Raw genomic sequence first — 17,177 nt, 5'->3', positions numbered from 1 at the left:
TCCCTTCAACCTTCTCCCTCCCCTTTTAATTAAATCCATTAGTCTTGGCACACTAAGTCTCAAAGATTCTAGTGCCTTTGATCATTAATCCATTGCCATCAGACATGGTTGTTGGGTAGGACTCACTGTAAGGACACTAGTCTTCTCCATTTTCCAGTGATACCTTCCCCACCCTCCCCAACTCCTGCTGGGTGCTGTGATTTAATCAGTGTAGGAAAGTCCCAGCATGGAAACTCCCTCCATCAATGCTGATCAGCAACTCATTTTAAATTCTTAAAGAGCTGCCCAGGTCACCATGCTGTTAAATGATTTCCCCACTGTCGCAGAGCTGGTATATCAGGATTTTCCTGACTTTGAGGTTGACCTTACAGTTGCTGTATGACCCTGCTGCCTCATAGCTGCACTAATAGCTCAAACCACTTTCCTTACCCCAGGCTTGGGATGTTGGCAGGCCACAGAGTACAATCACAGATCCAGAACTGGAAGGGTCCTTAGAGCTTATTAAGTCCAACCTCCTCATTTCACAGAGGAGGAAACTGAGGCCCAGAGAGTTTAAGGAATTTGCTCAAGATCATGTGGTTGATAAATGACCAAACTGGGATCTGAACCCATGATCTCTCACTCCAAATCCAATACTCTTTTCACTACACTACTCTGCCTCCATTATTAACCCCATTTTAGTGATGTAGAAACTCAGGTTCAGAGAAGTCTGAGCTCTTTCTACTACAGCTCAGGTTGGAAACGGCAGTATGCATGAAGCACAGATGAAGAGTCTTAACAATTAAGGATCCTACATAAATTGCTGAGATGTGGAGTGACTATAAAAGTTGCTAAATTCTCAATTCAGGGTGTTTCTCAAAAGCCAGGGGCCCAATAAAACCACTACAGAGTGAGCTTTGGGGTAGGTAGATCATGCAGAGGATAGAGCACTTTGTCTGGAGTCAGGAAGGCCTGAGTTCAAATCTGTCCTCAGACCCTAACTAGCTGTGTGACCCTGGGCAAGCTGCTTAACTCTGTTTGCCTCAGTTTCTTCATCTGTCAAATGAGCTGGAGAAGGAAATGGCAGATTACTCCAGTATCTTTGCCAAGAAAACCCCAAATAGAGTCACAAAGAGTTGGACATGACTGAAATTACTGAACAACAACAATAAATTACCAAACTTTGAGCTCTAATTTTTCAAAATCAGGTCTTTTAAGGGGGAAATTTGAATTTGTTTGTCATTCAGTCACAGATTTAGAGTTGGAAGGGGCCTGAAGGTAGTTTAAATCTAACCTTTATTTTATAGAGGAGGAAAAGTAGGCCTAGGGACGTTATGTGATTTGCCCTAGGTCATAAAGCTCAGAGGTAGCAGACCAGGATGTACATCCAGGACCACTGCTGCCCAATTCAATATCCTTTCCTCTAGACTATGCTGGTTCCCAAATGCAGAAGCTGATGTGAATAATAGAGACATGATACTAAGAACAGTTTTCTCTCCCCTTTCCCTCCCCAATCTCTTAAAAATCTTTTCTTCTGTAGAAATGTGTGTCTCCTTTTTTTCTCCCAAGAACACATAAGCTCAACCATCCAAAGAATTCAGTTGGAAATGTTTGCCTATCAGGGGAATGATGACCTTGTCCAAATTTCACTCTTCTCCTTAAGCAACATCTTCCACCAGCAGATTGTACATGATAGCCCAGTGTCATGGTAGTGAGAGGACGTGAGGATGGGAGATAGTGGCACTTTTCTGAAGACTAAGAACTCTGTTCACCTTCCTTGACAGAATGTCCATGGAAGATGATGTACAGTAAGGAACTCTAGACTGGGAGAAAGGAAACCTCTGCAACCCATACTCATAGCACTACCACTAACTAGCTGTGTGACCTTCAGCAACTCACAGCATTTCTCTGATTTAGTTTTCACATCTGCAAAAATGGAATAACATTGTTCTGCCTGTCTCACAGGGTTCTTGGTGGGATCAGATGAAATAATGGGCAGGAAAGTGTTCTAGAGACTGTAAAGCATCATAGGGGATAAAATATGATTGTTAATATTTGGGGGGCAGGATGATGAGGGTTGCCATGTTCTGGCTCTACCAATGGAATCCCCAGTGCTCAATCAATCAGCATAGGTGCAAAGACTATGCACATAAGTGTTGAAAGGTGCTTTAGGAAATGCTTTAGAAGCCTCACTGAGAAGTGAGAAAAGTGACTGTCCATATCGTGTATATGTGTGTGTGTGTGTGTGTGTGTGTGTGTGTGTGTGTGTGTGTGTGTGTTACAGAAAGATGTCAGACTAATTGTAGTTTTGGACCTGGAATAGAATCTGTGCACTGAGAACATATGGACAAATCACTTCAATTCTTTAAAACTCAGTTTCTACCTGTGTAAAATGAGGACGATCTCACGTGAGCAATTTACTTAACACCTCTGAGTTTCATTTTCCTCATCTATGATGGGGGGAGGTGGATAATGACAAGAGCAGAGCTGATCTCACAGGGCTGTTGGAAGGAAGATGCTTTATAAAACTCACGTTGCTACAGAAATGAAAATTATTGTGATTACGATGTGTGCTCTGCCTCATGGCTGCCTAGGAAGAAGGAATGGAGAATGAATGGAAAAGATGACTTGATACTCACCTGTCTGACACATCAGGAAGAGGTAAGACCATCCGATGCCAAATGCCCAAATCTCCACTGTTGGCAAAGTACCAGATAGTCCGGCTTTGCTCCTTCCCAGTTTTGTTCTCCACCAGCATCAGGGTAATGTTTCCTTCCAAGACTCCGTGGATGAGCCATGAGAATTGGAGCTACAAGAACAAGATCCAGAGGGAGGACTGGTTATCGCTTTAAGAAAACACTAAATTGACAACAACTGATGCCGAAACCTGAAGAATTTCTCTCAGAGATTTTTAATAGAATTTAAGTTCCTTGAGGGCAGGGACTATTTCAATTTTGCCTTTCTATCTCTGGTACCCAGAATGGTGCCTTGCACATAGTAGGTGCTTAATAAATGTTCATTGGATCAGACTGGATTGGACATTTGTCAATTTAGACTAAGCAGGTGAGGAGAGTGAGAGCCATGTTACCTTAGATCACAGAATCAAAGGACATCAGAGCTGGAAGACATTTTAAATTCAGTTCAACAGTCACTCATTAAGAACCTACTATGCTCTAGGACCTGAGCTAGGCACCAAGGATACATAAAAGGAAGTAGTTCCCTACAGAGGCATCAAACAAGTGGTGGGTGGGCCACATGTGGCCTATCATACTCACCAGTGCTACAGGAACTAGATTAAAATGTAATCGGGAAATATTTAACAAAATAAATAAAATTCAATACAATATAGATAATATCGCATTTTAAAACTAAATCAACATGCAGCCTACAGGGTTCCTGAATCCCTTAAGTGATCAGTAAGCCCCATTTCTATTTGACTTTGTACATGCTCCTTTAAGTGATGCTAATATGGGTATAACCTCTAAGACTTTTCACTCTAGCTTCCTACAACACTGCTCAACTGAAACTGCTCTCTCCAAAATCACCAGGGATCTCTTAATTGCCAAATCCAAGGACATTGAGTTCAATAGTTCTCAAAGGATGGGCGGAAGCACACTAGCTATGCCTTGAATTGTTCAGAATTTACATATGCATACGTGAGTCCCCCACCTCTCCTGCAGGGAGAGAGGGACAAGAAACTTGGGGCTGAATTTTGCCTTTGATATTTACTAGATATATCATCTGCCCTATTGGTTTGTCTTCTGAGTCCTACTGGCACCGTTCCCTCAACCCCTTCCCACTACTCTAGGGACTCCTGGGCTTTTCATCTGTCCTGCAGTTGAACCACATGCGTTCTCTCTCCTAATTAGGATGAAAACTACTTGTGAGCAGGGACTGTCTCATTTATACATAACTGGGTATACATACATACATAATCATGAATAAATATGAATACCACAGTCTAGACAGTAATTGCTATAGAACTTCAGAATATAGAGAAGAAACTAAGACCCAGAGATATTAAATAATATTAGTCTTGCCCCCAAGGAGCTTACATTATTTTGGGGGTAGTAGCACGTACACATATAAGTATATACAGAACATATATATATATATATATATATATATATATATGTAAAACACATGCATATATATACACAAGCAAGGTTGGGAAAAGAACTACTGCATCACTTTGCTCAATAAACTCCAATAAGTCTCAATTACTTTTAGGATCAAATATGATCACATAAGCAACAAGAGGCAGACTAGATGTTTTTTCCTATCCCCATGACTTTCCAAACCTCCTCAAGGCAGAAATTATGCTCCAAAGATAAAGGAACTTCAGCGGTTTCCATAGTCTAAGGTATCTAGAATCAATCCAAAAGAAGGTTAAAAAAAGGGCAAAACAAAAATCCAGGGACTGGTGGTTATTGACCCTGAGTTCACTCAACATCCTTCCCTTCCCTCCCAGGCTACCAGTGGCAAGCCTGCACTAGTGAATCCAAGGACATGACACAGCCTTACATCAATACCCACTCCTAAACTCCAGTCTCCCTTCCCTCTTTCTAGTGCCAGGGAGACCCTAGCTCCAGGCTGCAGAAGTTTGCTTGGGTCTCAGTAACCAGGTTAGGAACAAAAGCCTCTCAGGGCAGCAACCTGCAAAGTGCTAAACTGCTGATGCCAGGCCAGAGAACTGAGGAACAGGAGTGGGACAAGTCACCAGGACAGGACACTGTGTTTGTGGTGGAGCTGTGCTGCACTCCACCAAGCCTAAGGGAAAGAGCTTGGTTCAGCTCTCACCACTCAAAAGTCAGTTGGGACAGAAATCTAGGCTGGTGAACCATAAATTGCCTAGTGTCGGAGGAAACTGAGATGCTTTGAGATCAAGCCTCCAGTGAAACTACAATCAGAAGGGAGAGAGTCAGAAAGTGAGTGATAAGGAAAATAAAAGTGGGGGGAGAAAGGAGTGAAGACCTTGAACAGAAAGAGATAAAGTAACAACACAAGGACATAGGGCCTCTAGAGCTAGCAAACAACTTCACAATCTATGAATAAATACTATGAGATAAAGGAAAATGATCCAGCACTTGATGAAATAGAGGCCCCTGGGAGATTTGAGAACCTGGAACTACAACACGCTGTTCCCGAGTAGTTTAAAAGAGAAATGAGAATTTTGAGAGCAGAATTATGTCCCGCACATCAAAAATAATGAACAGAATTGAAAAATTTAAATCTGCAATGGCAAGCTTCACCAAAGAGACAGAAAAGAGAATAATAGATTGAGAATGCAAATACACAGAAGTGAAGGACAACCTAGAAGAAGAAAAGCAAAAACCAAGAACACTAAAAGAAAATATGCAAGCAAAACATACAGATCTTGAAGACAGGATATATAAAGGACCAAATACAAACTCTCACTTGGCATGTAAAGACTTTCATAACCTGCTTCCAACCTACTTTTCCAGTTTTGTTATATATTACTTTATTGGTTCCCATATACTATATATATTATATATATTATATATTATATATATATATATTATTATATATAATATATATATATATATATATATATATATTATATATATATATATTATATTATAGCATATAATCCTTATACTTACAGCTGCCATGTTATTTGTTTATCTGTCTGTCTATCTCTATCTCTGTCTTTATATGTATCACTGTCTTGGTCAGGTCTCCTGCAGGTGTCTCCAAGATCAGGGTGCAAGAAATGCATGTAAGTTAGAGAAGAGAAGAGAAGAGTTTTTTCAGCATCTTCTTCTCAACTCTCACCCCTCTCCTCAACCCCAGAGAGTTTTGCTCTGGCCTTGAGGCTTAAAGGACTTGTGAGACCAAAAAAAAAAAAGAAAAAAGAATGATGTGACAGAGGAGAGATGTCACTATTGCAAGAAAACTGGCGATATGGGTTAAAGGTGTGCCGAAAGCTTCTTGCTGGATGGGTTTAGAAGTCTGTTGAGGGGAAGAGACATTTTGTGCAAGCCTGGGACACTTAACTGGTGATGATATGACTTGAGAGTATCTGGTGCCTATTGGTAAGACTGATGGAAAGTGTCTCTGGCATGTTCTTGTAGAGAGCACCTCCCCGTCCTCACTTACCTTCCCTAACTGCTGTCTGTAATCATATGTCTTCACAGAGGTAGATAAGAGGAGGTGGCTAGTCATTGACTTTTCTTCCTCTCCTGGTTGGATTATGGTACTCTTGGGAATTGCATAAAAAAAGATAGCTTTCTTGCATTTTGTCTAAATGCACATAGGAGATTTGATATGGAGAGAGAAATACCAGAAGGGAGGAGGTCTAAAATATTTGAGTTTATTTCCATAAATTCAAGTTAATGCTGCTAGAGTGAGATTTCTGCCAGGGGTTCGAGCAGTCAAGCATTAAGAGAGTTTATAGTTTGTTTGAGGGAGAAAGAGAATAATCTTTAAGAGCAGATAGTTACTTCCAGCATAGTTGAGCTGAGTAACCACAGTGGTGGGTAAAGAGGAAGGCAGCAGAGGTAATTTCTTCCCTTTGCCTTGAAAGCCTATTCTGTGCTTAAAAGGGGAAGCAACATTTCATCCACTAAGGTGAGTCCTACTTATAAGCAAGGATGGGGCATGAATTATCATGAGTACACCCAGTAGGTCCTTTGTTCAGTCATTTTTCCAGTCATGTCTGACTCTTCATGACCCCATTTTGGGCTTTTCTCGGCAAAGATGCCATAGGGGTTTGCCATTTCCTTCTCTAATTCATTTTTACAGAAGAAGAAACTGAGGGAAACAAGGTTAAGTGACTAGTCCAGAGCTACACAGCTAGTAAGATTTGAAGAAAGCCAGATTTGAAGTAGGTCTTTAGCTTAGTGGAAGACAGCTCAATTCTTACTATTGCCGTCTGATGGTGTCTCTGTCTCCGTCTGTGTCTATCTCCTCTCTTCTCCCTCTTTTCTACATACTTTCTCTTCATTTATTTCATTCTTCAAGGCCTCAGCTTAAATGCCACCTATTCCATGCAGCCTTCTCTGATTAGAATTAGAAATGTTATCTCTCTCTTTGGAAGTCCTACAGCAGTTATTGTCCAAGCTATCCACATGGCACTAATTACATACTTCCTTGTAATGTAGTTATTTGTTGGCATGTCTTATCTTCTTCTTAGAGAGCAAGGACTATATGTGATTTTTCTTCATACTCCTTGAATCCTTACATAAAGTAAGACTCAAGAAATGTTTCTTAAGTGAGCAAGTGAACATCTAAACAAAACTTCCTTGCTCAGGAGGAGGAGTTAGGACAGCAAGATGGGGAAGGAAAGAAAAGGGGAAGGAAAGGAGGGCTCATCTCTACTTCCCTACCACCTGGTGATATTTTAAGGGCTCCTGATCTCAGTTTAGCTAAAGATTCATGGTTTTAAAATAGACTTCTGGTGTCTTGGAGGCAGAGAGTAGAGGAGAAATGGTTTGAGAATAGATGGTGTTGAAGTGGTCAATGAGACCCTGACATTTCAGCAAAAATAGCTTTACCAAAAAGAGATAGTGTAGGGTACTGCTGACTGACCTATCTCGAACTACAAGCAGGGGTCTTTTACCTTAACTCAGTTGGGCAGAATAAATAATAAATTTCACAAGGAAGATGAGAGAGCTCTGGTCATATTAAGGTAATTGAAATCTCAAAGTAAATCAACATGGCATGCCCCCCCAAAAAAAAAAGCTAATGGTACTTTGGGTTGCTTTAAGAGAAGTCTAATGTCTGGAACAAGGGAGATGAAAGTCTTGCTGTACTTGACTTTGCTCAGATCACTCTGAGCTCATTTCTGAATACCACATTTTAGGAATAACACATATAAGATAGAGACCCTTTAGAGAAAGAAAGCCAAGATTATGAGGGAAGGAAAGGCCAAGCCACATGAGCAGCAATTGAAAGAACTGGCATTATTATCCTAGAGAAAAGGACTGATGGTGGTGTGTGACAAATAAATGAATGAATGAAAAAGCATTTATTAGATGCTTTTATGTGCAAAATGTTGTACTTAGGACTGAGGATACAAATGAAAAAAATCAGAGATGATCCCTTTTTTTCAAGAGTTCACATTCTGCTAGGGAAATACAATACATATGCACAATTTCTATCTTCAGTATTTGAAAAGTCAGAATACAGAACAGGAATTAGACTTGTTCTTGGCCTCCAGAGGGCAGAACCAGGAGAATTATGGGTAGAAGCTTCAGAGAGGCAGATTTCAGGTTGATATAAGAAAAAAATGCCCTAAAAATTAAGGCTATCCCAACACAGAAACGGTCACCTAAAAGGAAGACTGGTTAGTTGGGCCTCAAGCCATCTCTGGCCATCTTATCACACAAATTGGCCACTGCTACTGCTGCTGGCCTTCCTTATTAGTGAAAGTTCTCTGTATCCAGCAATCCACTGACCCACTTCTCAGCCCTTTGGTCACCTTCCCAGTTCTGCTTTTCACCTCTTACACTGGAAACACATGAAATCAATACCATCATTCCAGCAAAAGAAGTGTCAATTGTTATCCTAGAACCTCACTCACTACCCCTGTGATGTTCCAGACCAAAATACCATTTCTTGGTCACCATTTACACACACACACACACACACACACCACACACACACACACACACACACACACACACACATTTTTTCCCCTATTAGAATGTAAGCTATCTTAAAGTCAAAGCCTAGCTTATTTTTTTGTATTTGTATCCCTAGCACTTTTCACCATTTCTGGCACAAGCCACAGCTGGTTGACACTTTCTTGGGTATGTTAAAGATTCTTGTTCAGGAATAGGTTAGACAACATGGCCTCTGGGTTTCTTGAGACACTGAGATTCTATGAATTAAAGAGATATTCTAGGGGGTGTGCTGGAGCCAGATCAAACAAGCTTGAGAGTTGACCATTAAATTTTCAGTGTGAGCATTTACAACTTGGAAACTTGCAAACACTAGAAACCAGGGCTTGATTTATTGTATTATTCATATTCCCAAACTAATTGCTGTACCCTCCCTTCCCAGGAAGCAGAGGAAACTCCCCTCCCCGAAGCCTGCTACCTTGCAGTTTACTTCCTTTCTTTTCATTTCCCTAGCAGGGATGATAATAGCTAACCCTAACTTTTCAGGACTATTAGGAGAGTTATCATATAACAAGGAGCAAGACCTATCCAGGCACAGTAAGACGGAGATTGGTGTGATGGAGAGGAAGCTGGAGTTAGAGTCAGGTTCCAGTTCAAAAGGCAATATGTTGTAGTGGAAAAACATGGAATTTGGTAATACAAGACCTGCACATTGGAATCCCAATTGTGCTGTGTGATCTTGGGTAACCAATTGTCTCTCTAGGCCTCTTCTGTAAAATGAAGGGGTTGGATTAGATGATCTCTAAGGTTCCTGACATCTCTAAATTTTGTATATCCTGTCTCTGCCACTTACTAGCTATGTCACCATAGGCAAGTCAGCCTTAGCTTTCTCATCCATTAAATGAGGATGATGATGTACACGCTGACTATGCTCTAGAATGGTCATAAAGAAAGCACTTTGTAAACCTTAAAGTCCATCACTTGGAGACCAACCCTCTGGTGATGAAGAATCTCCAAAATTAGCTAAGCTTGAACAGTAGACATGGAGTCCATCATGGCTTCCATCACGGGAGCATGTCAACATAGATAAACCTTTTAAATCACTTGTCATTTGGCTGAAACTTTTCAAAAGAAATCCCTCTCTCTTGCCCTTATGTTACATTCCAAAATGCAGGGGAAGAAAGAGTCCATAAATATTCATGTTACATAGGAAACATGGTGATTTTCAGAATTTCCTTGTTCTGCTGTGCTCTCTTGGAAGGGATGAACACTTTAGCAGCGTTGGAGTTCAAAAAGCTCCATGTTTCTGCACCCTACTATTTAATTCACCTGGAAAAAATAAACACCAGCTCTCTGACTAAAAATAACCTAATGAAAAATCACAACAATGTCCTCAAAGGCAGGTGGGATGCAGATTCTCAACAATACCCAAATTAAAGGGGAAGGTGCCAAAGGATTGCAATTATCAAGCCTTCAAAAAACTAGGGCTTCCGGGCCATAGAAGGGATATGGAGCCCCAGGGTCTAAACTGAAAACATCCACTCAAATGCCTCTTTCTTTTCAACATGTTACACAGAAAACAGTCTGCATTCAGCCAAGAAAATTCACATCCTGTTTCAATGCTGCCAAGAAAATGAAAATGATAATGTCATCTTTCTTTTGTTATATCCATTTCTGAAGGGATCGGGTTCCAACCTGATCTTGTGCCCAGCATCTTTGCCCAGGAAAGCAGAGTGGAAAAGGGTGTTTTTTACAGAATGAAATACTAATAGGGAAGTAGCAGGCAATGTGCTAATGGGGGAAAATGTCACCAAAGGAGATTTACCTCTGGATGGACTCTTTGAAATGGCTAAAATCCAACAAGAATGGAACCAAAAAGCCCTCTATGGGTTCATCTATGTGAACTGAACCTACGTATGTCAACAAAAAAGCATCAAACAAATGGTTGTCATTGCTGAAGTCTCCAAAAATTTCACACCTATGAAACACCTAGCAAGCCACAACCTGGTGGCTAGAATTAGATCTCAGAAACTTTGCATAAATTAGCAGATGACAATTCACCATATTACAAGCAAAAGTCTCAAAACATCCTTGGGAAGTCAGATAATAAACTGTGCTCAAACCAGGAAGAGACATATAATCAGTGCCCACAATCCCCTGGGCATAATATTAACCCATAAAAGCTTCAGGACAATCTTTTAGCACCTGTTGACCTAGCAATTATCTCCAAGTTATGTGGAACTGAAAAAGAACTAGCATAAGAATTAAAAATATCTGTATATGTGTGTGTGTGTGTGTGTGTGTGTGTATCCTCTCCATTTTCTTGAATATGATAGTTACATAATTATAAAAAGCCATTAATTTTAGTTATCTTATCCACCTTCCTGTGTAATAGCCCACAGAATGTAAAATCTAAAGAATAATAGCAGAATGGCACTGTTTCTATCTGAACTCCATAAAAAGATGAGATTAATAATAATAATAATTAATAAGAATAGTGACTCCCAATTACCGAGACAACTTGATGTCAATTATAATAGTTGGGCTTAGAGCCAAGATGCCCCTTCTTATACTGTGTGATCTTGGGCAAATCACTTAATTTCTATGTCTAAGTCAACTCCTTAGGACGTATTTATCTAGTCATAGGCAAGTTGTGATCTGTTGGGGGAGAGAGTTCCCACACAGGAATTCCCTACGCTGTCAAGATCACAGATTTTATATGTAACGGCCTTCATGTTATAGCTATTCCCTGCACCCCTCTACCTACTGTGTATGAACTAGTAAAGGCTTTTCTGGTGGAGAATCAAAAGGGAAATGCCCATCTGCAGGGCCTCAGGGGTGCTGAACATTGGAGAGAGGGACGAGAGTTCCAGTAATGGTGATGTTGTTCCTTGTTGGCTCTTGAATCTATGTGATCTACTTCCTAATAGGCTAGTCAACATCAGAACTGAACAGAGGTCCCTGTCAGTAGCCATACCCTGTCAAGCCTTGGGACATACCATAAGTTCCAATTCATTGTGGATCTCTAATTCTACACCCCAGACTTGACAAAGATCTTGAATTTCTGCAGTTTCCTCTAATGACCAACTCTGCTTGATGTCTGGGCAACTCTGCAGGATGAGGTGTGGAAGAGCCTGTGGGTACTGGCTAATTTACACTCCTCAGGGAGCTGGCAGGGGCAGGGAAGTAAACAAACTCAGATTGCATTTCCTGGAACTTCCGGGCTGGAAGCAGTTTCAGTGTTGTCTGAGGGCTTCCAGGGTCTAAGAGAGCCATAGTTTCACAGACACTTGTAGATGTTTATTGTGCATTGTCTTATGTTAGTAAGTGCTGTTTTTTTCCTTACCGCTTCTATGCTGAGTAAAGACAACTGCATGCAATCTCACATTATAATCTCCAGCTCCATTATACCAAGGTTAATACAGCAAGCTCAGGATGGAAGAAGGATTGGCCAGTGGTTGGCAGGCATGAAAGCTGATTTCTAATTGGATAAATCCAGAAATCCTCACACTCCTTAACAAGTCACCTGACCAACATAGCATTCCTCAATCTACTTGGACTAGGTGGCTTCTGGGGTCCCTTCAGGGACATCATAGGAGGTCTTATTATAAGTGTTCAGGACTTTTAATGAAACCTTCTTACAAACAACCAGAAGGGATTCCTGATCTCAGGATTTCTTGGAGGCAGGGTAGCTCAGAGGAAAGAATGCTGCATTTCATGTCAGAGGACCTGAATTCAACCTGCCTCTGCAACTTGACCTTAATCTCGGAGAAATCAACCTTTTTGCACCTCAAGTCTCCTTATCGGTGTAAGGAGGGGCTTAGACTGAGGCCTTTTCTAACTCTAGATCTATGTGCCTCTGTTGTTAATGGTCTGTCTACTTACATATTGAGGCAAATGGTAAGAGCCCCAGAAATACTTACTGATGGACTAATTGATGTTCTCTCCATTTGCCTGTCTGCCTACTCATCTGTCAGGTTGCTTCTGCCATCCCTGAGTCTGCCTCCAAGCATTGAGTAACTCACTACTTCCATGTTTGGATAACTCTTGTTGTTGTACAAATCAATCAGTCTCATTGTGAGTCCACTTTAGGGGATGATAGTATCTAAGTAGGTGCTACTTAGCCCATAGCCTTGACCAAGAAAACTAATATTCCCTGTCCTCATTTGGTAGAGATCCAGAAGACAGGCAGATGTTTGTAAAAGGCCATTTGGAGAATGCCTCTACTCACTCCAATCTCTATGTTCTTTTCAGAACAAAATGTCATCCTGCTTACTTGGGCATCTGGCAAAGGCTTATGGCTAGAAGAATCTATTTGTATTTGCTGGTAGAGATGGTCACTGCAAGTGCCATCCCTAAGATCTTAGGGTTTCGATGAGATGCTACAGAAATCAGTTCATGGGCATTGAGGTGGAGAAGCCTGGCCAGGGCAAAGGCTGGCTTCGGATGTAATTTTAGCTGGAGGCCAGAGTTCCTTCTCATGATTCATACTTGCTACCCTCCAGAGGTAAAGTCATGAATCAGCAGAGCTGATTGAATGAGAAAGCACAAGAGGTTGGTGATCTTTGTGTGTTGGGAGGGAAGAGCACGGGGAAGCCATTGCTTAACCTGTCACCTTCTGTCATTGCTCTGACCATTTCCATGGTAGCAATAACATATGCTGGCATAATCATCCCAGCTTCCTTCCAGCAAACTATTCCTTTTCTTGCTGGAGTGGAACCTCTGTGTGATTGGAAGGATAAAAACAGCAAAAATGATAGTTAACATTTAATTAAGGTTTACGAGTATTCCTATTTTATGGATTAAAAAACCGAGGCTACCAGGAGAATGTAAGCCCCTTAAGGGCAAGGATGGGGTCCCTTTTGTGTTTGTAACCCTAGTGCCTAGCACATAGGTGCTTGATAAATGCTTGTTGGTTGATTAAGTGATTTACCCAGGGTCACATAATTAGTTTCTAGGGCAGAATTCACACTCAGCTCTCTCTAACTCCAAGTCTATTGTTTGGAGAAGACTGTGTTTTAAGGAGAGCAATTGCTTAATAAGTCCCTGATGGATAATGCCTAAAGGGACTGATCAAGGTATCCACCTGAATACCATCCCTCTCCCACATAGGATGGGTTCAGGCAGAGACTTTAGCCACTAAGAGAGGTGGTGAGGTGAGGAAGGGGGCTTCACCAGAGCTCATCTGAAGGAGGTGGAGTTGTGGCTTGTCAAACCACATTATGCCATTCTGCCCAACTGGGTCCTGGGCTTGCCAGGCTACACTATGGGCAGACTTCTGGGGCAGACTATACACCAGATTCCTCAGATTGCAGGCTTCCCAGAGAGGGTGGGGACCAATTTCACAAGCTGCTGGCATTGGAAGAAGCCAGATGATGCTTTCCATGCTGCCAGGCATGAGAAGGCCATAGGGTTTTATTTTTTTTGTAAAGGAAAGACTGAGAGATGGACTATAATTTTGCTTCCTGACTGGGGTTCAAGAGGAGGAGTAGGAGGGAGGCCGCAGGTGCGCATTGGACAGAAACACAGACTTTCAACTCCTGGCTTAGGAAATTAATGTCTATCAGAATCTCAAGGGATGGCCCAGGGAAGCTCTGCTCTGTTCTGAGTATACTGGTATGTTCAGTTCAGAAGGGAGGAATGAATGGAACACTTGAGAGCCAGCTCTTTAGATGTAAGATACTTAGAAAGACTAGGCCCATCTTTTCAATACTAACCTTTTACTGGAGTTGCTTTATGGCAGCAAAATCTGGAATTTCACTGCTGCCAAGGAAATAAAAATTCATATCACACAGACAGCAATGGAGAAACACATGGTGGGAGGAGGCAATGTACACCATGTAACTAATGAGAAACTCTGAAGAAGAGGAGCAGATGAGTAAAGGCGGTCATTAAAGAGTCGTGTAATAGGAAGACAAGATGGGCTGGTGAAGAGAAGGATCACCGGTGGACGCACAGAGTCTCCACTGACACCCGAACAATATTGGGAGAAACTGAAGGCCACCAGCAGCACCCTGTGGTGATCTTTTGGGATGACATGGCCAGGGTCAGATGGAAAGGCATTGTGATGGATGGACAGGCATTGTGATCTGCACTGTTGGAGGGAAAGCTCAAACTGGCTAGGGGTGTGTTTAGAAACCCGTTTTCTCAAGGGAAGGGATGCAGGCTGGTTAGGCTAGGCTCCTTCCCTCAAAAGGAGTAGGGGGTTATGGCTAACATGATAGCTAACATGACTGATGATTCCATGAGTGGACCAAGAGGATTTCATCAACCTTTGCCCTTATCCTTATCTGATCTACTCTTGATTGGTATATTCAGAGGTGCCTAGGGTCTGCTCATCCTATAGTGGCCTACATTTGTTAACTAGCTCCGTTGCCTCCTTTAACACCACACAGATACCCTCCTGTTATCCCAACACACACACACACACACACACACACACACACACACACACAACCGCGCGCAAGCACACACACGTGCATTCTGATCAAGGTGGAGGAGTTAGAATACTCTTTGCTCCTGATTGCCACTTCCAGGCTCTTCCTCTACTACCATCACTCAATACCTCTCCTTTGAGGCTCAATCAATACATATTTATCACCCAACCAAGATTCTGGTGGCTGTTGTCTACTAATTTCCAGGATGCTCTTCTTCCTTTCTCAACAAGTTCAGTACCTCACTCGTAGTATTCCCCTCCTCACCAACTGCAGACCTCGCATTGGGGGACTTCCATGTACATATTGATATTTATGTCTTTAAACACCCTGACCTCCTAATTCCTCAACTTACTCATTTTCCATGACCTATTCCTCTATCCCACTGCAACTACATCATACCCTTGGCTTTGCCATCACTCACAAGCGTTCCACATCCATGTTCATAACCCTTAACATTTCTTTAGCTGTTGTCCTTCCACCTCTTCCTGTGCTTGGCAACTCCAAACCCTCTTCTTCATCCTCACCATGACCTCCAATTGCTTGGCCTGTCAGTTCTTTCCCAGGTCATCACTTCTGCACTGGCTATACTCTCTTTCCTTCCCCATCTTAACCCCTTGGTGAACCAGTTCAATTAAATCCTGTCCCCTTCTCCCAAGTTCCTTGCTCCTTTATCTTATTAAAGATCTTGCCCTGACAAAACTTAGCCTTGGATTACTGCCACCATCTACTGCCTTCACTCCTATGTACATGCTGTTGAACAAAGCTGGAGAAAATCTTCAAACTGTGCTATCTGGGTCCACTACAAATTTATGTTACATAATTTCAATGGGCCTTCACTGTAACAAGGAAATCATTTTACACCTCCCTGATTCATCTTCCCCACTCATTACAGTGGCTTTTTCAAAAGTTTTCATTCTTCCTCAAATCTCCTATACCTCCCCCTCCCTCCACTTTCTCAGGTGAGAACCTGGCCTCACATTTCACTGAAAAGTTGAGGTCATTGGCTGAGAGCTACATTTTGCCCCTCCTCCTCATTTCACATCACTCAGATGCCTTCTACTTTTATTTCCTCTTTCATCTGTTTCACATGCTCTTCCCTTTGCTAAAGCAAACCTCTCTACCTGCAAAAGTGATCCAATTTCATCTCATCTTCTCTGGTAGATTGTGCCTTCTTTCATCCCTACTCTCTCACTAATAATGTTCAGTCTCGGCTGTCTACTGGCTGCTTCCTTACTGCTCAGAAACATTCCCACAACTCTCCCATACCCCCAAAGCTCTCACTTGATCCATCTATCCTTGCTAGTTATTGTACTATATCTGTCCTCCTTTTCTTTTCTAGACTCTTTCAAAAGGCTGTCTACAATAGGTTCTCTACTTCCTTTCCTCTCACTCTCTTCTTAACTGTTGGTAGTCTGGCTTCTGACTTCATCATTCAACTGAAACTGCTGTCTCCAAAGACATGATCTCTTAATTGCCAAATCTAATGGCCATTTCACAATTCTCATCCTTCTTGACCTCTCTGCAGCCTTTGATGCTATTGATCATTTTTTCTTTGATACTCTCTTGTCTCTTGATTTTCATGAAACTTCTCTCTCCTACTTCTCCTTCTGTCTGTCTGACCACTACTCAGTCTCCATTGCTGGATCTCCACCCACTCACTAATTGCTGTGTCCCCCAAAACTCTGTCCTGAGTTCCATTCTCTTCTCCCTTTGTATTATTTCCTTGGATTCAATTATCACCTCTTCACACTAGATCAGCCCTAACTTCTCTCCTGACAACCAGTCTTGCATCCAAGATTGCCTAATGGACATCTCAGACTGGATGCTCCATAGACATCTCAAACTCAACATGTAAAAAACTGAACTGATCTTCCCTACACCCTCTTCCTAACTTTTCTATTACTATTGAGAATACTACCATCCTCCCAATTACCTGTGCTTGTAATCTATGTGTCGTTCTCTATTCCTTACTCTTCCTCACCTTGCCCCCACTCCACCCTATCCAATCAGTTGTCATGTCTTGCCTTTTCTATCTTTTTTTTTTTACACGGTCCTTTAATTCTCTCCTTTAATACTGCTACCACCCTGGTGCATAGTCTCATCACTTCACACCCGGACTATTCCAATAGTCTGTTCCTTGGTCTCACCACTTCAAGTCTTTTTTCGCTGCAGTTCA

The 17,177-nt window shown here is 41.8% G+C and overlaps 1 protein-coding gene across 1 annotated transcript in view; it reads right to left on the bottom strand.

Annotated features, from left to right (window-relative positions):
* The window catches only part of ALK (ALK receptor tyrosine kinase), a 1,019,362-nt gene that overhangs the window by 134,688 nt on the left and 867,497 nt on the right, over positions 1–17,177 (bottom strand). The window contains 1 exon segment of the mRNA XM_020983767.2: positions 2,619–2,788. Within this exon segment, the coding sequence (XP_020839426.1) occupies positions 2,619–2,788 (170 nt within the window).

The sequence above is a fragment of the Phascolarctos cinereus genome, unplaced genomic scaffold (assembly GCF_003287225.1).
Source record: "Phascolarctos cinereus isolate Bilbo 61053 unplaced genomic scaffold, phaCin_HiC Scaffold_2;HRSCAF=192, whole genome shotgun sequence".
Taxonomy (NCBI): domain Eukaryota; kingdom Metazoa; phylum Chordata; class Mammalia; order Diprotodontia; family Phascolarctidae; genus Phascolarctos; species Phascolarctos cinereus.
Note: the sequence above shows the minus strand (reverse complement) of the source record. Positions and strands in the feature narration are given on the sequence as shown.